Consider the following 22,154-nt stretch of genomic DNA (forward strand, 5'->3'; position numbering starts at 1 on the left):
TGCATAATATTATTGACAATTAAGTCCTAAATTTACAAGAAAAAGCAATTTTGTTAAGAAAATAAAGCCATAACCTGAGGAGGAAAAAAAAAAGGAATTTTACAAGGAAAAATGCTGATTTTGTCAGAATTAAAGTTGGATTAGTACGAGGAAATAAATGAATGAGTAAAAAAACAAACGGTAAAAAAAACAACAAAATCAAGTCATATTTTTGGGGGGAAATTCCTCATTTTCACGAATGAAGCCTTAGTTTCCCGTTGAATATTAAAACTCTGATAAAAGTATCATTTTAGGAGGCTTTTGTAACTGTCATTTTATTTTTTGTTAAAATATGTAATATAACAGGGTTTTTTTTCAATTTCACAGGAGTATCATTTTTATTTTGTGGTTTAAAAAGATGTAATTTTCCAAGGAATAATTCATAATATGATGAACAAATTCCAACAAAAAACAAAAGAAGAACTCCTGGTTTTGTGACAGTAAAGTTGGATTATTACGACAACAAAAAAAGGTACATTTTTTAAAAGAAATTAAGTCGGAATTTTATGAGGAAAAAATTGCATTTTACAAGACAAATGTATTAAATTAAAAGAATAAAGTCGTACATTTACGGTGAAATCCTCATTTGTCAAGAATGAAATTCTGTCTTTAAAAAGTTAGAGTTTTATGGCAATAAAGTTGTACTATTATAGTATTTTAAAGGATTTTTTTTTTTTTTTTTTTTAGAAAAACAACACATTTTACACAATTATCATTTTTATTTTGTGATCATGTTGTAATTTTACAAGGAGTGATGCACAACATGGTCCTTTGTTACAATTTTACAAGAAACTTTTTACAGGAACTAAATAGGAAAAAACGTCCTCATTTTATAAGATGTTATGATGCTATGTTAATAATATTATAATAATATAGAATTAGAAAAAAATCTATATTTAAGTACATTTTTTTACAGTGTTTTAATATATTTAATATTATAAATAGTTTATAAATTTCATGGGGATAAAGTTGTAATGTCAGAAAAGTCACGTTAGGAACATTCCAGTAAAATGAATGTTAAAAATAAAGTCGTAATTCCCCAGAAGAAGTCGCAAACAGATGTCATTTTACATGAAAAAGTCCTGATATTATGAACACACGTATACCGTGGTCAAATAATATTAGAACTAAAGTTGGCATTTGAGACAAAATATATAAAGAAGCAATATTAAATGTCCAAAAATGTAATTTCACAGTTTTAATGTGTAATATGTGTTCTAAAAGAGCACACAAATACAATATCCTGTAGTTATGAATGGGTGGTTTTATGGGTCTTTACTATTTGCATGCGTTACCAGCAATACGTTGAACGTCAGGCTGTAACATTTTATACAGTAATCATTTCACACTTCATTATAAAGCGTCACATTGTTTGCTCGGATCATTAAACGGCTCACAGTTAATGCATCTGTCGGGATAAATATATTGGCTCATTTAAATAAGCGTGCGTCATCAGCCACAACCGGAAGTGCACTTTTAGAGCGCATCCTCAGCGTCCAGACGGGGGCAGCAGCGAGGGAACAAGCAGGACTCTCGTGGACACGTGGGATTTCTGTGGCATTTTTCCATGTTTTTATGTCAAACTGGCCTCGCGAGCGTACACTTCCACTCTCCTTCCATTTTATGGATGTTAAAGCACAGCTCGGACAGACTGATAACTGCTCGGGAACTTCTAATAAGGTTTAAACGTTAACATTTCAACAAGACGTGCACTCGGGCAGAAAGCTGCTGCTGTTGCCTGACAGACAGAACTCCGGAAATATTTACAAATATTTCAACTCAAATCAGTATGAAAAAAGGATTTCAAAACGTGTTTCATTTGAGTCACACCTGCTTCTAAACACTTTAGAGTTTGCAAGGACAAATATTTTTTAGCTTAACGCTGCGATATTACAAGAAACATAATCATTTCACGGGAATAAAGTCATCATATCACGAGAAAAGTAATCATTTCAGGGAAAATGAACCTGAGGGAGGGAGAATGTGGTATTTTACAAGAATAAAATCGCAATATTATCACACAAACGCCTTCATTTTATTGGAATTTTAATATATCATTTTAATTTGAACGATTTTTTTTGCAGGAATAAAGGCTAAAGTTGAAATATTGTATTACAAGAAAAAGTTATAATTCATAATTATGTGACTAAAGTCAGTATATTATGAGAAAAGTCATAATTGCAGGGTAGGTTTTTTTTTATTATTTTACAAGAAACCGTCCACATTTTACCAGAAGAAAATGTCATAAATATTATGGGAATAAAGTCATAATTTTGCGCAAATGAAGTATTATGCAAAAAAGTAATAATTTCAGTGAAAATGAACCTGAGAAAAATGTTGTAATTTAAGATAGATGTCAACATTTAACCGGACTTTTTTATATTACAAGAAAAAAGTCATACTACAGGAAAAATCATTTTATATTATGATTTTATATTATATATTTATATTATAATAAAGTCTTAATTTGAGTGAAAATAAGCCAATTTTTTTAAAGACCTCGAAATTGTACCATATTACGACAAAAAAGTCATTTTATTTGAATAAAGTTGTAATTGTACGTAATTTAAATAGAAATACAAATGCACAAGAAAAAGTAAAGGTGTATAATAATGGGCCAAATTTAGGTGAAAATAAACCTGACAAACGAGAATAAAGTCTTGATATTACGACCAAAAAGTAATTTTAAGAGAAGAAATGGCCACTTTCACAATAAAAAAACTGTCGACGGTCCTCAAATGAATGCATTTACTGCATCGTTTAACTTCTTTTTTGACGTGCTCGTGCATGTGTCTGTGTGTATGTGTGCGTGCGCGCTCTCGCGGGCTCTACTTGATGTGTTGTTTTGCGCAGCAACACAATCACATTTCTTGTGAAGCGACAGGGTGTCTAGACGCACATGTGACCAGGCTTGGAGACGGGGCAAGGGCAACACACACACACACACACACAAAACAATCCGCGTCACACACACGCAGTTCTCCCCCCGCCTGTAGGGAGCACACACGTCTGCTGCTGCCACGCATAAACTCTTCCGTGCGTGGAAGGAAAGGCTGCAAGGTTTCACGCTGAAGGATATTTCTTTGCGTGGGCTCCTCTTGGATTTTATGTGGATTCTAGCGTGGATTAAATGGCCCCACTTTCCTGCCCCTGCCTTGCCGTAGCTCCGTGGAGCTAAATTCCACACACACACTCCACGATTGAGGCGATGTTTGCAAGGAACCGCTGACCGACCACCGCGGAGCTCGTAGCGGAGGAGAAGGACTCCCTACCCCGGCGTCGTGCTGCAGCCTCGCTCCGCTCCTCCACCTCCCTCCTCCTCCGCCTCCCTTTCAGGCTGCTCGTCACCGCCTGGACTCGAACCCGGCAATCTTCATGATTTGCGGACACCATGCTCGTTTTTTAGCCGGGGAACCCTCATCATCTCGTCCCGCATGTTCAGGACCAAACGATCGGGGCTCGTCCGGCGACTCTGGCGGAGCCGCGCGCCCGTGGAGGGCGACGGGGAGGTCGGGGACAGAGGGACGCATGGCTCCGGGGGCTGCTGCATGGGCAAAGCGGCCAAGGTGGCCAAGTCCCACGCAGCCGGGTCGGAGGCCGAATTAAAGGCGCTCACCCACTCCGTGTTGAAGAAGATTAAAGAGAAACAATTAGAGGTGCTTTTGCAGGCGGTGGAGTCCAAGGGGGGAGCACGGAGCCCCTGCTTGCTCCTACCCGGCAAAGTGGACGCCAAAGTGGGTCAAGTGTCTTACTCCCTCCCCATGCTGCTCTACAAAGTGTTCAGGTGGCCGGACCTCAGGCATTCCTCGGAGCTCAAGAGGCTGTCGTGCTGTGAATCCTACGGGAAAATCAACCCGGAGCTCGTCTGCTGCAACCCGCACCACATGAGCAGGCTCTGTGAACTCGGTAAGACGCATTTCTTTGGGTTTTTTTTAAAGCTATTTTAGCCACAAACAACTTTTTTATTTTGAGGAAGCGCTGTGCCGTTAAACAACTAGACAGTTTGTAAGTTTTCAGTGATTAAACGTGTAAGAGAGGCCCCCGGCTATCTGACTTTTGTCCTAGACGCTGATAGTGGCTCTCCTGGCGCCAGGCGGCCCCCTTGTTTATCTGGCTGCCAATGAAAGGCAATAGGCAGCCAGCCTGCCCCCCCACCCCATGAAGAATGACAACCCTTATCACAAAGTTGAGATCTTTCTCTCTTTTCTTATGCTTTATGCAGAGTCTCCTCCTCCTCCATATTCCCGCTATCCCATGGATTATCTTAAACCACCAGGTGAGCTCTCTTTCTTTCTCACACACACACACACAACTCTTTTTAACTAACATTGGATACAAAATGAAAAAAGTGTAATTTTACGTTAACTGTAGCAGACAGTAATGGTGACTCTGTGTCTTAACAAAGTGACATTGCCAACTAGTGGCCTGGCATGCGTATTACAGGATTAAGTTTCCATCGTGTGCAAACTGCCTGTCATAAGCATGTCAGCACACTAGTTGGCGGTGTCATAAGCAAACACTACCATGTACTGTAAAGTTGTCATTCTTAAGAGACTAAGTTGTAATAAAATTGAAAAGAAATCAACATTTTTCAGTGAAAAATTTGTTCAGTTCTAATTTTTTTGTAATTTTAGTTGTAATGTCACAGACATAAATGTACACTTGTATCAATAACACAATGAGGATTGGTTCATCGGATAACTAGAATAACCAATTTAATGGGGAAAAAAGTAGTACGTCATAAGAATAAAGTGGGAATATTGCGAGAAATGCTGATTTTTGCGAGAATAATGTTGCAACTTTGTAAGAATGAAGTCCAGATTTTACAGCGAAAAGGCGTACTGATACAGGACTCAAATCAGCAATTTTACCTGGACAGTAATTTGAAAAGCAAAAATGTCGTCGTTTTTGTTGAATTATCATGAGAAAAGTTCATTTTCAGAAAATAAAGTTGTGCAATTTGACCAGAAAAAAGATGTAACTTTACGAGAGGTGGTCACCTTACAAGTCGCAATATTGCGATAAATGTACATTTTAGGAAGGATACAACTGTAATTAATAAGAAAAATGCATAACTTTGGTGAGGAAAAACTCAATGCATGCAAGACAGTATTTTGTAAACCCTTTGTTGACGATTATGCGGGTTTAAAATTGGGCTTACGTAAGTACAATGTAGCGTTGTGTTGCCGGAGACGTGTTTGTAAACGCAAAGGCTCCCTCAATGTTGTGGTCCGCCATTGTTGTTTTGGTTGCTATAACAGTGCTTTAAAAAAAAAATCGTAGTGTTTCAGGCAGCACAATGCCAAAACACGGCCCTGTTTGGATCTATTTGTGATTAAAAACAGAGTCTACTGACATGAACGTGTTCATAAGTGCAGGCTGTGCATGTGTGCACACATACAGTACAGGAAGCAGCTCCATGTTCTGTTGTGATTTATGGCAGCACAGTGCAGAGGCACTGAGACTGGCTGGCTGTGCACTTCTAGTGTGGCTGCTGGCCAGCTCGCTGTGATAGCAGCCTACATGGCGACCGACTGTTTGTTTGTCTGTCTTCCACTTATTAACACCAAAGAGTGAGGGGCGGGGGTCCCTGCTTTTGGATGCCTTTTTAAGATTGGCTGTTTTAGCGTTGTGCCCGATGGCGTCGTGATGCAACGCTGCTTTTTGCATCCTTTATTTGTTTGTTTGTTGGCTGCCGCCGCCGCCTGCGCCAGACGCCGGTTGTCACGTCGGTGCCAGAGAGCCGCAGCGGGTTATGTCATCGTCGCCTGTGAAGTTGCTTGTGACGGGTGTTACATTTCAGGAGCGCCACCGCACCACACAAGTGTCACCTTTAATGCTGCGCTTTCCACCTACTGTAGGGTTACAAGCTGGAATAAACAAACTACGTTCGCCTTCTTTGGCGATGGGGGGGAAAGAAAAAAGAGTCCGGTTGCTACTGTGGCACTTTTTGGTAGCTTCTGAACGGGTCCAGTGGTGCAATACTTACAGGGACGTGCTAGATAACGCACTCTACATTATCTGTCACACACATTATTAACTGTCTCCATCATCTCTTCGTGCTCGAGCCGCAGTAATGCAAGGTTATTGCGATGCTCTTTGCAACTTTAACCAACGCAAGTGCTTAAAAAAATGTGCACAAAACTGAACTGCTCGGTCATGATAGAAAGCTGTACTTTTTGAAGTTGTAATTTATGAAAATAAAGTAGTAATTTTACAAGAAAAAGTATTCATTTTACTGGGATAAAGTCATAGTTTGACAGGAATAATACTGCAATTTGATGAGGGGAAAATGTCATCATTTTAAAGGGAAAATCGTAATTGACAAGAATAAAGTTGTAATTTACCGTTAGCGTCATTTCTTCCTGCTTGAGCCACAATCATACGAGGTTGCTTTGATGCTCTTACCAGCTTTTACCAATGCGGATGCAAAAAAAAAAAATAGTGTACAAAACTGAGCTTCTCTGTCCAAATTTTAGGAGAATAAAGTTGTAATTTATGAGAATGAAGTATATGTTACGTGAAAAAAGCTGCAATTGTACAAGTAGAAGACCATAGGTGTTAAATATACAGCTGCATTAAGAGTAGCATGACAATAAATCATAGCAAATCAAGAATACATTGGAATTTAATGGAAAAAAGTTTGGTTTACAAGATTGTAAAATCGTATTTCTATAGGTATAAAATGTTAATAATGATGTGAGAGCAAAGTCATAGAATTACAAGAATAACTTATAATTGAATCTAAAAGTTATTGAAATGGAATAAAGTTAGAATTTTACTGTCGATAAGTCGTAATGTTACAAGACTAAAGTTGTAATTTTTATGTGAAAACATTTTACAAGGAAAAAAAAATCTTTTACGAGAGAGTCATCATTGCATAGGAATAAAGTTACAATTTGAAGAGCGGTAAAAAAGTAATAATTTGAACAATAAAGTGCTAGTAGTATTTTACTGTTTCCATCATCTCTTTGAGCTCGAGCCGCACAGTTGCACAAGGTTATTTTGATGCCCTTAACAACATGGAAATGCTAGGAAAAAAAAGTTGAAAACTGAATTGCGTGGTGTAAGTGAGCTGCACGGCGATGGGGATGAGTAGAGGTGAAGTGTGTGTGTTTGGGGGTGGGGGGGGGCTCATTTAGTCCCGTCTGTCAGTGCTCAGGGTTCAAACAATGACCCCACGCCAGACGACCAGCTGGCCCAGGCCCGCCAGCAAAAAAAAAAGGAGAAAGTGGCTTTCAGTGAGTGGAAACAATAGGAAGTCATTGCAGCTGCAGCTGTGGCTCCATACTCCAACCAGCCCCGCCCCCTTCTCTTTCTCCTCGCCTCCTATTGGCTATAAGAAATGTCAGGGTGAAAGAAACGGCAGCATCTCTGCGACTGAAGCACAATAAGGAAGTAAATAGGAAGCTGGGTCCAGGAAGTGGTTATGCAAGTCTTGCCGAAAAAGATTTTCGATTACCATGGGAGGGACACAGGAGACGGTTAGCTCACTTACGAGCTCGCTAGCTAGCCTCTACTGTAAATCATCTGTCACACTTTTCCGCCATTTGTTCGGACTCAGCTGCTATCGCCAACACGAGGAGGAGTCTGCACACTGAAGGGTATATTAATAGGACACTGGCGACACCCCCCCCCCAAAAAAAAACATAGCCTCAGGCAATCTAGTCATGTTTCCTATGAGTGATGCTTGTGCTCATGCTAAAATTATTTGTATTATTCTGAGTATTTTTGTCACATTTTGTGTTGGCTTCTTCCAATTCTCTTCCAATTTTCTTGTATTTTGTTTGATATCTGTGAGTGCAATCTGAAGAAGGTCATCCCTGTTGTAAATAAAAATCAGCAGGAAGTGGCGAGTGTTTACAGCGACTGATTCATGGAGCAGGAAGTAAGGTCGCCAGTGTCACGGCCCCTCTCCGATGCAGCATTAAAAGTGGCGTTGATGTAAATCGGCACCTTGTTTCAGCTCTGGTGGTGGGATATAATCCATGCAGTGTGTAACCCCCCTCCCTCCTTTTCTCAACCCTGTGGTCAGCTGTGAACTGTTGCCCGGGCGACCCAGGCAAGGTCGTTGGCAGCCAATGAAAGCGCGGCAGGCTGGCCAAGAGGGGCTGTATGCCCGCGCGGCTCGTTAGCAGGACTGCAGGAAGCGCCGGGTTGGGGTGCGTGTGGCAGCGAAGCCTCGCGCTTTCTTTAATACCTCCTAGCCTAGTTTGTAGTCCTAAAGTAGGAGAAAACATGAAACATTACCTGTTTTTCCGTCATCTCTTCGCACTTGAGCCGCAATTACCCGTGTCATTTTCAAAACATTTTATTCAGATTTATAGGTTTTCAGGCGTGTCAACAGATGGCACAGTTTTTATCAGTCCTCATCCTAAAGTAGTTTCACCCGTTACCTGTTTCCATGATCTTTTCGCTCTCAAGCCGCATGCTTAGCGACTATGCATGCAAGTCATTTGTCTGTCGTCCTAAAGCTGGGCAAAACATGACAGTCGCACTTATTATTTCCTGTTTCCATCATCTTTTAATGTTCGAGCCGCACATTTAAGTATTGGGAATCTTGGAGCGAAACAAAAAGTGCAGTGCTGACGATTCTCCCGAAGCGGTGGATTATGGGAGATTATCACGGCTGTAAGAAAGTCTCGTCTACGAGTCTACATGCAGTTGAGAGCTTCATCGTCAGCGTCTTCATTAGGCATTGATTTCAGCTTGGTGATTGACGGTGCCGCAGCTGCTGCTCGAGCGTCTCCCTGAACACACAGACACGGCTGTAAATTCAAATCCTTCGTCTTCTCTCCAGATTCTCCGGACTCAGGACCTTCATCCGGTGAGACCGGGGAAACCACTTACTCGGCCCCTGTGGGGCTTTCAGGTAAATACTCCTCCACGTGCACACCTTCCACGTCCAGCTCTCTTTCTTGTCTTCTTGTAGAAGACAAACACGTCGAACGCTTTGTGTGAGGTGGGGGGGGGGGCTGACTCTGTAGATGCTACATGTGCAGACCCGCAGTGATCTAGCTAGCGAGACACAGGCGCCTTTCTTTCTCCCATCTCCCCATGCAGGATGTGTTTTGGGGCTTCCTCAGCTTTCCGCCCTTAATCCCCCCCTTTGGCAGCCCTCCTGAGCCGGCGCCGTGTCCGCGGACTGCGGAATGAGAGAGAGAGAGGCAAAGCGCTCGGCTCTGGGTTCAGATGGTTCTCATTACTGGGTTTTTTTAAAGCCTGTTTTATGTCAGCTGGTGTTCGCTGCCCATATTTCCACCACCACCCTTACCCTCAACCCTCCCCCTTTGTTTGCAACAACACAAGAACCCAAATCCTCCATACATTCTTTATTCTGTTTTCCCTATAAAAACCTGGAAAACTGGTACAGGGAGTGACCAGACTAGCAGTAAATGCTAACTGAAGCACGCAGAAGCTATAGGATGAAATAAGCTTTTTCCTACTCCTTTTTAGACAAGTTGAAGTCTTCAATGCAGGACGTCCCCAGCTCGTATTAACTGTGAAATCCAAGACTGGGGAGCTGGGGAGGGTGCCTAACCTTGTTGGTGCCCCGTGTTCCTGAAGGGGGTGTCCACTCCTCCCTTGGTTTCTTCTAGTTCTGTGAATGGGTCTCCTCAGCTCAGCAAATATGGCAGAAAAAGTTCTGCCCTCATGATTTCCCTGGCAAGTTCAGACCCCCACCAACACCACCACCTTCTGCCCTCCCCCGCACCCTCCCTCTGGGGCCCTGACAAAAGAAACATGGCTCTCCCAGAAGGCCTGCCGCTGACCTTCCAGTTGCCTCAATCACCTCATTCGTTCTCTTCCAGAGAAGCGGAGCGGATGGGGGGGAGGTTTTTTTTTGGGAAGTCCTTGCTGACTGTGGCCGTGCTTTGTTCACGTAAGGACACTGAAACTTTTGCATTTATTGGCTCTGGACGGGAAGGAAGGAGTTAAGCGAGCTGCGACAGTGACAAGCGCAAATGCAAACTAGGCTGCCTGCCAGGCTAGCGGCTCTCTCGCTCGCTCTCTCCGGCTCACGTCATCAGCTTGGAACACAGCGCAGAACAGGGAGGGATGGTGGGTGTTTGGCGGGGTGGGGGTGATGGCCAGAGGCCTGCCGCTTGTGGGGGTGTTGATTGAGTGGGTTTCAGTTGACCCCGAAACTGACGAGAGCGATCACAATGGCCATTTTGTGAATGGAGACCAATATGTGGAAACCGTATTACCTCCACCAAGGAGCACTACACGGAAGATTTTGAACAGAATCCCTCAAGACGTTTAGATGAGTAGGGCATTAGTCAAGGAAAAGTAAAACAAGTGTAATGCCAATCTAGGCGCATACGTCCCTTTGACAACAAATTTGATTCGAATTCAGAATGATTGCAAGTCGAAGATTCAAGGTGGCGAGTTCCAAATTAGGGCGGTTGCATTCTTTGCAGTGCCACACCGTGTTTGACCTTAGCAAAGCGTTTTCTCAGTTGGCAGAATTACAGTAAAAACTACCAATTCCCAGGGAACTTTAGAGTAGGCTGCAGATCCACTGTACAAAACCACAGTAACATTTTGTCCACTTTTGTTAACAATGCATTTCCCAGACATTTTCCTTCATTTATCATGAAATAATGCCTAAACCTTAAAGACAGGGGGGCATATGCGGGAGGCTTCTACCTATGAAGAGCTACAATTTGCTTTTGGCCCAGTTTAAGATTGTTCAGCCTTGCCGGAGGTCTGCGTTCAACTGAGTGCCATTCTAGTTCATGTGCAAGCAGCCCAGCTAGCGCCCACGTCTACTTCTGTTTAGAATTGATGAGGGCTTTTGAAAATTCTGGCGTCCAGCCCAAATATCTCTGTGAGCCTGGCATGACACAGGCGTGGGTCGACGTGTGTAGGTGTGCTGGAGCAAATAAAGTTGTCTAAAATTGTCAGAATTGGTATGGGAGTCTTGAATTGAAAGACACAGAAGCACATTGGTGACCGCATGTTGGTTGGTGGCATGCCTGCTGGTGCCGTCGGGGGACTGACCCGGAGTGCCTGCCGCGTAAGAGGATCCAGTATACTGCGGTCTCATGTCCACACACACACACACACACACACACACACACACATAGAGGCAGGCAGATAGAATGACCCGGTGCAAGCCCTGGCACACGGCCCACTGTCACACATGCGCTTCCTCCCCGCCGCTGTTTAAATTTAGGCCCGGTTTTATTCCAGTCACCTCTCTCGACAGCATGTCTGCGGCCCGTCACGACGTCAATTAGTCATCCGCTCAATCCGCTGGAGGTCCAACCTTCATCAGCGGATTAAATTTAGTCCTGGGCTCCTCGGCTCATTAAATCAAACCGGCTGTCATGGCAACAACGACCCCATTTTTGGGGATATTTATATTCATTAATGACGGGAAGTGAAGTGTCACCCTTATAACCCAATATAATTTTTTTTTTAACCTCCCGGAAACTTACTTCCAGCCTGACTCCTGAACAGAGCACCCTCAGTGTTCCTCCTCGCTCTCGGCATTCCCGCCTTGTTTGGGTTAGCGGCGAGAGGAAAGGGTATGGGCAGGATATGACCTCATGTCTTTGAGGGAAAAGGCGAGAGAGGGAGGCCTCTTCTAAAAAAACACACACAGGAGAAGCAGAAAGAAGAGGACATTGATATCTGACATCTTTTTCTTGAACATGTACAAGTTTGTGACATTTCGGGGGGTCTCTAAAGTCTAAAAGGCTACATAGTGAGAACTGCTGTGACGCAAGACGTTTGCGTATGTTAACAGACTTCAGTTCAAAAGCGTCTTTTTGCTTTTAACTTGGGTTTTTTGAATGTTCTAGGGGTTTTTTGGACCGCAAACAAGTTGAATCAACAGAGCCTGTGTTGGTTGCAGCCAGGTAGCACACAAAAGACGATGGCTATGTACACCAGAAATGATTTTAGCTAAGCTGTCAATGTCATTAAAAGAAAAATGACACAGCGTTCTCTAGACGGCAAAGTTGAATCAGCAGTGTCTCTTGTTTCCTGCTTGTGCTACTTACGCAAGGCAAAAACTACATACACCATAAGTTACGATAACCGAACATTAAATGTCATAGAAATCGTTAAAATTCCCACAGCTTACGTCATGTTGTCCTTTTTTAGACCGCAAGCTAGCCAAATCCACAGCACCCCCGCTGGTTACAGCCAGGCAACTAGAGAAGAAGTTACAATATAGGTCACATGAACTAACCGGTTGAATAAAACCGAACTGGTTAGCACAGCTCAACTTTGTCCTTTTTAGACCGCAAGCTAGTTGCACCAACAGCGCCCCTGCTGGTTGCAGCCAAGTACTGCACAATAAAAGACGAGTAGTGACATTAATTAGTCAACCTTAACACAAGCGTCCTCACTAGTGATCAAAGTTGAGATGGAGCGTTGTATCTTTTTTTCTTTTTTCTTTTCCGTGCTTAACTTCTTTTTTCACTTGTGCGGCAGTTACTCAAGGTTTTATGATGGCGATGTTGGCGATGTTCCATGCTTCCTTCAAGGAGGCCCCGAATGGAGGCAAGATGGCGTCTTTTGGGTGGAGGCTTGCGCTTTTGCTGCGGCGTCCTCTGTAATTTGCGAGAGAGAGAGAGAGAGAGAGAGAGAGAGAGGGGGGGAGAGAGAGAGATCCCGGGCGCCGCTCCGAGTCAGGCCCCGGGATCTCTCATTACTCCCCCCCCTTACTTCCTCTCTTTGCGAGGCAGCCAAAGCCGCCTCTTGCCTCCTGGCAAAGGCGACTTCATTATGGTTTTTGGCCGTCCTCTTGTTTTCTCCACCCTGTGTCATTATGCTGCACAAATCGAAAAAACAGCGACCGATGGCGGGAGGAGGACGGAATGTGGGCCCTGGGCCGCCGGTTCCTTCTGCTGAATATTCTCACATTTTTTTTACTTGTCTTATGAGAGCAGCGTCGTTACCTTTTAGCAGGAAGGGGAGGGGACGCCCCCCCGCCCTCCCCCAACCCCTCTCTGGCCCATTGGAAGCTATGCAGAGCTGGAGGGCAGCCCAGAACAAGATGAACATTGTTACTGTGGAAGCTGACATGAGGAAGGCATGACGGGATAAAGACGGAAATGGAAATACACGGAGACGCATTCCTGCGCTGTGTGTGTCTGTGTGCTCCGCTCCTGGTGTGTCTTCGCCCTGCAGCCTGTTCATTCATGTAGTCCTGGGCGGGGGGGGGGGCTTTTTATGTCTATCACACACACACACACTAAAGCGGGGCTGTTCAACTAAATTGCGCCGGGGGCCACATTTTTTAGTCAAAGATCAGTCAAAACGCGACATAACGGCAGCTCTTTGCTGTTTTTAAGCACCTCCTGCAAAAGATCCTCTATCGGACAGGAAGCTTTTGCTGTTTCTAGGAATGTCCTGCAAAAATGGTCGTCAAAGATCCTCCAAATGACAGGAGTGAGCTGCTGTTTTATAAGGACACACTGTAAAAACACTAGTCAAAGATCCTGTGTGACAGGAGCGCTTTGCTGTTGTTAAAGGGATAGTCTGGATTTTTTTGACATGAAGTTGGATGACATCCCCATCAGCAGTGTACAGTGACTAACCCCCCCCCTCCCAATTGGTCTCGTGAGTCCAGTTCTGGTCAGAGATCCGTGACGAGGAAAACGCTAGTCAAAGATCCTCTATATGGAGAGTGCGCTGCTGTTTTTAAGCAAAAATTAGTCAAAGATTGTTTACACGACAGGATCGCTCAGCTGTTTTTAAGCACCTTCTGCAAAATGTTGGTCAAAGATCCTCTCATGCCTGTTTTTTTAGGATGAACTTTAAAAACACTAGCAAAAAGATCCATAAACACCTACCGCAAAATGCTAGTCCTCTACATCAGTGGTCCACAACCTTTTCGGACCCACGGCCCGGCGCGTGTTCCCACAAATCTCTGCGGACCGGGGGTGGGGGGGGTCGTATAGCGACGTAATTGATCTCATTTAGTATGTAATGTGTAAAACTTCAAATTAAAAGCACAAAGTGAATAGAGACCCACCAGCCGCCAGTATAAGCTTGGCGTGTGTGCTAACGGGCAGTGTGCTAACATGATTTAACTTGACATGATGAACTTGTGCACACAACAAATAAACACATTAGCACTCGATAACGTCATCAAACTTTACCTTTGTGCGTCCCCACACAGTATCAGCATTTGGGAGCAAATATGAAGTGAAAGTAAAACGATAAAAATACAGTATAGTTGACCATCTGTACAGAGTGAAGGCTAGCGCACGTACGGTGGTGCGTTCAAGGACCGTCAAACAAAGCGGGACACTCGCAACAAACAACATAAACATGCAAAAACTTCAAACTATATTATTTTGTGAATAAAATAATGGCCCATATTTACAAAATTGATACGCATTTACTTAAAATTGTATTTAGTTAGCCTTTGCGCCTGAAAGCTTTCCTCGGCCCGGTTCGGCCCCGCCCAGGGACCGGTACTGGGTGCTTGGGGACCCCCGCGCTACGTGACAGGATGGCTCAGCTCTTTTTAAACACCGGCTGCAAAACTGCAGGCCGTTCGGTTGTAATTTAAAGGCCACATTTTGTCGGCGGGCGGCCAAGTAAATATGCACTAAAGTGTGTTACGCAACACACGCAGACACAAAAAAGGTAGAGCTCCATTTAAAAAAAAAAAAAAAAAAAAAAAATCGCAGCAGAAGACAAGACTGGCTCTGCCGGTTGTCTGCTTGGTTTTTTGAGTTTCCCACGGCGCCTGAACGGCACAGAGGAGTGGGCGTGTCTTGGTGCATCTGTGAGTCAGCGGCGGCAGGCAGGATATAATCTTAGGATGACATCATCAGCGCTCGCCGCCTGGCACCCTGCACGCGGCGGCGAGGTGGTGTTTATTTGTCCTGTCGCCCTGGGAAATCTGGGCATCGGAGAATGGTGTGTGTGTGTGTGTGCGTGTGTGTGGTCAGCATGATGATGGTGATGATGAGGTGTTGCAATAATAACTCGGCGCGAGGAAGAAGGAGGTGTTGCAGGAGAACAAAATGTTCTTCGGGATGATGCTCTCTCTTTTTCTCTCCTGACGTGGAGATCATGTTATCGCTCGCGGAAAATTCCCGTTCCTGATCTCTCTTTCGTTCTCTCTCTGGCCTGGCAGCCCGGATACTCCTTTGGAAGAAATGTCTGCCAGTCGGTCTGATTTTGTGTTCCCACTCCCCTGTTTTAGCCTTCCTGCCATCGGGACTCGCTTGGCTTCCCCCCCCCCCGCTTCCTTTTTAAAGCTAAAGCACACCGACGTCGTCTTATGATGCCTTTAAGGACAGTAAAAAGGTAACATTTATCGAAAAAATGGGTTTTGTGTTTGAGGAGTCTCATAAAATGCCATCTGCACGACTGTAACCCCGTTTGTTAAAGTTTTAGTACAAGCAAGCGCAAATTTTGTTCGTTTCATTTGGATTGAAATAATACAAATATAAGCGAAAGAGAACAGGCAGGAGACAAATCTGCCTAGCAACAGGAAAATTAATCCCGCGGATTCTGTTTTCAATTGTGTTTCGTTTGTGACGTTTTTCATGAATACTCCTTTTGCGCGCCACAAGCTAAAACGAAAAAAAGGCCTTTTTCCACTATTCTACGAATTTGCCTGGCATGCTTTGTTTTTATTGGGCTTGCGAGGCGCAAGTTCTGCCTAGCAACAAGAACACGCGCTCAAGAAAGCTAACCCTGGTGATTGTGTTAGCTACCTAGCTAGGTGCACGTCTGTTGGTGTTGTGAAGTTGTGCGAATGAGCATCACTTGTCGGCACCGAGGTGTTTTTTTTTGCTAACTTGACTTTGTTGCCTTTGATATTGTTGGTGGGCTAATTACACACCGTGGCTAACACAGCTGCCGCACACTGATGCCGGCAAAGCAAAAACATTGGGGTGTCAAAAACAGAACCTTGGGGTGCCCCACTTCATGGGAAACGATTTATAGAAAGCTTCTGGCTTTTTTTTTTTTTTTTTTTTTTTTTGGTGACAAGTGAGACGTCTGCTGTGGAACAAAAGGAATGTCTCCACAGCACGACCCTTGACCTTTTGGAATAGACTTTCTCCCCCCTCCTGACTGTGGAGAGGGTGTTGACTTAGAAAACAAGGCGCCGCCAAGAGTTCTTCCTCCACCCCCCCTTAAGTTGTTTCCTTCACGTCTTTCCCATTCCACTGCTCAGCTGCTGTGTTTTTGTGTGTGTGTGTGTGTGTGTGTGTGTGTGTGTGTGTGTGTGTGTGTTTACAATAACCACACGACCACACACACACACACACACACACACACATAGTATACGTACAAAGATTGTGTGCATCGATTGGCGACAGTCTTGAATAGTTACAAACGTCCACAGTTGAAGGTTGTTTATGTGCAGGGTGTAACCTCATGACCGTGCTGAGTTGGCAAAAAGTGTGCGTGTGTGCGCGCGCGTGCGTGTGTGTGTGTGTGTGTGTGGAGACAGACGAGAGATAATGATTAACCTGTCCAGACTGTGCCAGCACCCACTCAGTTGACAACCCCCCCCATCCCTCCTTTTGCACACGTCCAATTGTCCCAGCTAGCTTAGCGTCCGCTCTTTAAAAAAAATTAACCCTGGAGCTTATCATGTCGCATTTATTTACAGAATGTCTTTGTTGTTGAGCATATGGTAATTATCCAATTAGCCATTAAATTAGCTGGGAAAAACATGCTAGGGATGTGTTTTGGTTTGCACGACTAAAATGGCTAACCCGCGCGCTCCCACCAGCTGCCTTTGTTATTTAGTTATTTATTTTAAACGTAATGTAAAATGCATCTAAACGAGGTCTAATGAGTGACGCACGCACAATCTGCCACCTAAGCGACACGCTAGCAGCATTTTTTGAGACTCTACGCTCCTCATCACCTGCTAGTTTTTGACGATTTATCTTCGGCAGATGGCACTGGGTGGAATGGCGAAAATACATACAGAGTATGGGTGTAGTATTGTTTTTACAGTACGTATTCAGGGACTATCTTCCGCCCAGCAACCTGTGCTGGTGGCTGATAATGCTACGCCTGGTAGCGGTTAGCTAGTAGCTCAAACACGCCAGTTTGCCTCAGCTAGCTTAGTGTCCACTCTTCAGAAATGCTCAAATCTGCTTTGGCTAACCCTTCTGAAACATTTTCAACGCATTAATTCAGTTTTATCTACAGGATATTTTCATAGCTGGATTTTATGGTTAACCTTTGCACTCCCATAGCTGCTTTTTTAATTTTAAGTAAATATTTTTCAATTTTTTTTAAGATTTTATGCTCCTTTCTATTTACTGGGGTGAAGAAATGACATTTTATACAGCACAGTATGTTTCTATTGTTGTCTTTAAAGTGTGTATTTAGTAAAAACTTTATTTAGGAAAAACAGGGCTTCACAAATTCTGCGTAGCTACCTGTGCTAGTTAGCGACTATGTGACCAAGAATAGCGCACCTGCTAGCTAGCTAGGTAGGTATCTAAAATGGTTTTGGACCACATTTTTGTTTGTGCTTCTTGGATTTTAATGAGAAATTGGAAGAAAGAGCACTGTAGTTTTGCTGCTATGTAGCCTAGCTAAGCAGTTGGTGCCCCACCATATTGTCTTTTATAACAACGCCACGGTGTCCCTTAGGGAACGTTTTTTTTGTTCCGTGTGAGGCTGTAGCCCGGAGGGGTGCAGACGACTGACAGGCGCAAAAGAGGCTGACAGATGGCCTCGAGACTGCCCGGCTAGCCAGATTATCCTCGGTGGACGAGGAGGAGACTGAGACGTTCGGGCTCAGGGGGAGCAGGTGGACTAATGACGTCCAGACAGATGTACAGACGGAAGACGCTCGGGCAGACAACACCTATGGGTGCCGCAAATAGCGTCAGACTGTAAGACGAGGACGAGGATGTCTTCCAAAATTTACTTGCAACAAGACACGTCCCCTCTCCCTGCCCCCCACCAGTGTGTGTTGAGCATGAGGTGTAAGCCTGTCTGCTGTCAGGACAAGCTGTGAACACACTCCTGACAGGGCTGCGTGCCACAGACGGAAGAGCGCCTGTATCGTTTTCGCCCTCCTGTGAGGTAACTGCGGGCGGAGCCCCTTTTGGCCAAAAAAATGCTGGCACGGTAACCACTTTCAATCCTGGTTATGTCAGAAAATACTTTTTTTTTTGGTCTGGCTAACGTTTGTGGCAAATAAACAGGCCGTATTCTGTGTTGTCCATCTTCGTGGCTTTTAGTATGTGAAGATGGGGGCCAGGGCGGGGGGGCGTGGCCGGCGTGTCGTCCCGAATAGCAGGGCTGCACTGACGGGCTCAGACAGGCAGCCAAGCTCTAATGACCTCTGACGCCAGGCCCTGTCTCTCCTAGCAATAACAAACACACACTCCATTTCGGGGGTTGGACCCCCCCAGGTGAGCGCCCCCTCGACCCCCCCACCACCACCAGGGGCCCTCCAAGCCATCACTGGCGACATGTTCTGTCTCTTATCTGGAAGATAAATGCTTTTTCGTTGCCCTCCTAGTCTAAAAAGGTAGCGAGCTGGCTACTTAGCTCGCCCCACACCTCCACATGCTCCCACCCCCCACCCCAACCCCCCACTCTGTGCCCCACGAGGTTGGATTTACGATAAACTCCCCAGGGCCCGGCTCTCTGACAAACTTCAAAGAACACAGCTCCGCTTGTTTTATAGGAGGCTTTTCAGTCGCCACCCCCCCCCCCCCCCCCTCCCTAAAACACCCGCCCCCGCCCCCCAGCCCCAGCGTCTAATGAAGGCTAATGACAGGCCACGGCGAGGCCGCTCGGACCGCCACAGGATCCTGCCGCATTAGCAGTCACCGTATGTCTGCGGCGGGACCCTCCAAATTACCGCTTACGTCCGCAGCTACTGCGAGATGAAACGAGGAGAACGGGGGCGGGGTGGGGGGGGGGGGGGGGGCCGGCCCCTTTAGCCTGCCTTTGCCGAGGAAGTAAATCCGCATACAAGACGGCGCAATTAGTGGAGAGGACGCAAAAGTTACAAAGTCCAACTGTGTGCTTCCTCCCACCTTTCTAGGAGCGGGGGGCGGGAGTCGCTGCGGAACAGAGATATGAGGAGGCGTGGGGGTGGGGGGGGGGGCTGGGTCTTGGAAATTGGAACTCGGCCAATGCTACGCTTCATTTTTACGCTCAGGAAACTTTAGCCTTGGCGAGGCCTCGCTTGTTTGAGACCACCACCACGCGCTCCCCGCTAAGACCCTTAAGAGGGGAGGGAATGTTTATGGGAATGCTATTCAACTCCCACCCCTTTTGCAAGGAATGATTTCCTGCAGCGCGCCGCGAGATGATTGCGGTGACGTCAGCGCATTGTTGGCCGCGCCGCTAACGAAAACACGGGCGAGCCAGACAGAAGATAAGCGCTTTAATGCCTCGGCAAATGGTGTCGTGCGTGTGGACGCTTGCCTGCCCGGCGGTTGCGTCGCTTCTGTCTCCAAGAATTCCACCAGAAAGAGGGGAAGAATGTTGGTGTGGGGGGGGGGTGCTAATCAATGTGATATCAGGTGTCATTGTTTGAAAGCGACGAGCGCCACTCGTTGACGTCTTCATTTCGGTGTGATGACTGCTGAGGAATGCCGCCTGTGACCGAAGGGATTTTACAAGCCGCTTTATAGCTGGCTTCAATTTTTATGTCCTTCAAAAAAACGTATGGGACCAACATGAGTTACCACTTTGGCGACGGAGGCAAGGAAAAACAAATAGCGTAATAACGTAGCATGTCGGTGGAAGGGAATGCAGATTGAGTCGCAAGACAAATGCTAGCTAAAGAGCTGCCATCTGCTGCTTTTAAGGACCTTGCTGCAAAAATGCTTGTCAAAGATTGCCTACTAGGCAAGAACGATTCGTTTGAATAGCGATTCTGTTCGTATAAATGACTCGTGTTTGCAGATACGATTCAAGGACGATGTTGGTTCATTTCAGAACGATGCAATCCGAAACGATTCAGTAACTCTAAATCGATTCGGTAACTTTTTAGCCAAAAATTCGACCAGTGTGACTGTGAAATAAATACCTGGATGCTGGACAGGGGAAGTTTCCGAGATTCACGTTGTTTTTTTGTCAGGGAATCGGTATATAAATGATTAAAAATGCTGACATACTTCCGAATCAATTATTAATGAGCACAAAAAATGAGCTAAAAACGCATAGCAAAATCAGGACGGCTGGTTTAGCTTGCCGCCATGAATGATTTACTTGAAGCAGTGCAATCCAAATCTGCACTTTGCACCCAAAGGTGAGGGACATTATGCAAATTCAGCAAATGAAAGCGGGATGGCTTCTTCAATTAGGGGTTGAAATGTTCTCACCTGTACGGGCCGATGGAAGCAGGGGCTTTTTTGGGCTGCTAATCCTCCTGGTCAGAGCAGGCGTTTGAAAGAACGCTGCAGCAACTAGCAAGCAATGCGGCCTCCTTGGACCTTTTGCTGCTGAGGGGGTCTGGACGGGCCCTCTGTTTCGATAATGATGAGACCAGAGACCACGTTCTTTGCAGTTCTTTACAGTTTTTAGGAATCTACTGCAAAACCGCTAGTGAAAGATCCTCGATATTACACTCCTGTGGTGGTTTTAAGGATATATTGGGGAAAAACTCCTCTGTGACACAAACATTCTGCTGTTTTTAGGGATCTACTGCAAAAATTCTAGTCAATGGTCCTCTATATGTGACACCCCTCTGCTGTTTTTAAAGATATGCTGGTGAAAAAAAAACACTAGTCAAAGGTCCTCTGTGTGTTAGGAACATTCTGCAATTTTTAGGAATCTCCTCCAAAAATGTTCGTCAAAGATCGTCAATATGACAGGAGCACGCTATTTTGTAGGAAAGATCATCTGTGGCAGGTTTTGAAGTGAAGGTGCGGATCGGAGCGATCATTTAAGGGCAGTATTAGACCCACACCCCCCCCAGTTGAGTAGGGCTGATGTGTGCCTTGTTTGATGCGCTATTTTTTTACCATCAGCTTGTAACCATCCCTCTCCTGTTCTGTCCCAGATTCCCTGGCCATTCAAGGGTCCGGCGAGCGGGCCCACTGGTGCGTGGTGGCCTACTGGGAGGAGAAGACCCGCGTGGGGCGCCTCTACTCGGTCCAGGAGTCCTCCTTGGACATCTTCTACGATCTACCTCAGGGGAACGGCTTCTGCCTGGGCCAGCTCTGCTCGGACAACAAGTCTCAGCTGGTGCAGATGGTCCGCACCAAGATCGGCTACGGCATCCAGCTGACGCGCGAGGCCGACGGCGTGTGGGTGTACAACCGCAGCTGCTACCCCATCTTCATCAAGTCGGCCACACTGGACAACCCGGACTCGCGCACGCTGCTGGTGCACAAGGTGTTCCCCGGGTTCTCCATCAAGGCGTTCGACTACGACAAGGCCAGCAGCCTGCAGAGACCCAACGACCATGAGTTCACGCAGCAGCCGCGCACGGGCTTCACGGTGCAGATCAGCTTCGTGAAGGGCTGGGGACAGTGCTACACACGACAGTTCATCAGCAGCTGCCCCTGCTGGTTGGAGGTCATCTTCAACACACGATAGTGGCGGCCGAGTCCCCCCCTCTTCATCCTCGGACACTTACCTCCCCTTCCTCCTTTTTTGTTCCAGACGCTCGAACACAGAAAGTTATTGCAAAAGTTCCCACAAGAGACTTTCTTTAATAAGAATTAATAAAAAAGAAATAAGAGGCAAGAAATGTATTTTATGTTATATATATATAAATATATATAAATATATTATTAATTGTAAATACGAAGACGTTTTATATGCATCATTATTTATGTATTGTGCAATGTGTTGATGAGAAAAAGAAAAATAAGATGCACTTTGCTTAATATAAATGCAAAACAAAGAAATGCCAAAATAATAAAAAAAAAACACACATATCTCACGCTGTTGTGGGTTTCTTTACTTTATTCGTGTCAAACAAAATAAAATGATTTTTTATCCTATATATTACATTTTTCATTTTATTTTATCCAAATGATTTCATTTATTCAATATTTTACATTTTTCTATATTGTATATTTTTATGCAGAATATTATATATATATATATATATATATATATATATATATATATATACCCTTTATATATATACCCTTTTTGGCCTGGCTTAAATTGACTTTGTAGGT

At 45.0% G+C, this 22,154-nt stretch overlaps 1 protein-coding gene across 1 annotated transcript; it reads left to right on the forward strand.

Moving 5' to 3' along the window:
- The first annotated feature begins 733 nt into the window (after positions 1–733).
- smad7 (SMAD family member 7) lies at positions 734–21,940 on the forward strand. Its single transcript, XM_054756330.1, has 4 exons — positions 734–3,945; positions 4,262–4,315; positions 8,840–8,911; positions 21,023–21,940. Exons 1-4 carry the CDS (start codon positions 3,474–3,476, stop codon positions 21,559–21,561), a joined length of 1,137 nt encoding a protein of 378 aa, XP_054612305.1. The 5' UTR covers positions 734–3,473; the 3' UTR covers positions 21,562–21,940.
- The last annotated feature ends 214 nt before the right edge of the window (positions 21,941–22,154 follow it).

The sequence above is a fragment of the Dunckerocampus dactyliophorus genome, chromosome 17 (assembly GCF_027744805.1).
Source record: "Dunckerocampus dactyliophorus isolate RoL2022-P2 chromosome 17, RoL_Ddac_1.1, whole genome shotgun sequence".
NCBI classification, from domain to species: domain Eukaryota; kingdom Metazoa; phylum Chordata; class Actinopteri; order Syngnathiformes; family Syngnathidae; genus Dunckerocampus; species Dunckerocampus dactyliophorus.

Bases quoted from the DNA above. Each gene is read 5' to 3' on its own strand.
- smad7 (XM_054756330.1), top strand. From the start codon at position 3,474: ATGTTCAGGACCAAACGATCGGGGCTCGTCCGGCGACTCTGGCGGAGC. The intron at 3,946-4,261 runs GTAAGACGCATT...TGCTTTATGCAG, and splicing joins GAGCAGGCTCTGTGAACTCG to AGTCTCCTCCTCCTCCATAT. The intron at 4,316-8,839 runs GTGAGCTCTCTT...TCTTCTCTCCAG, and splicing joins GGATTATCTTAAACCACCAG to ATTCTCCGGACTCAGGACCT.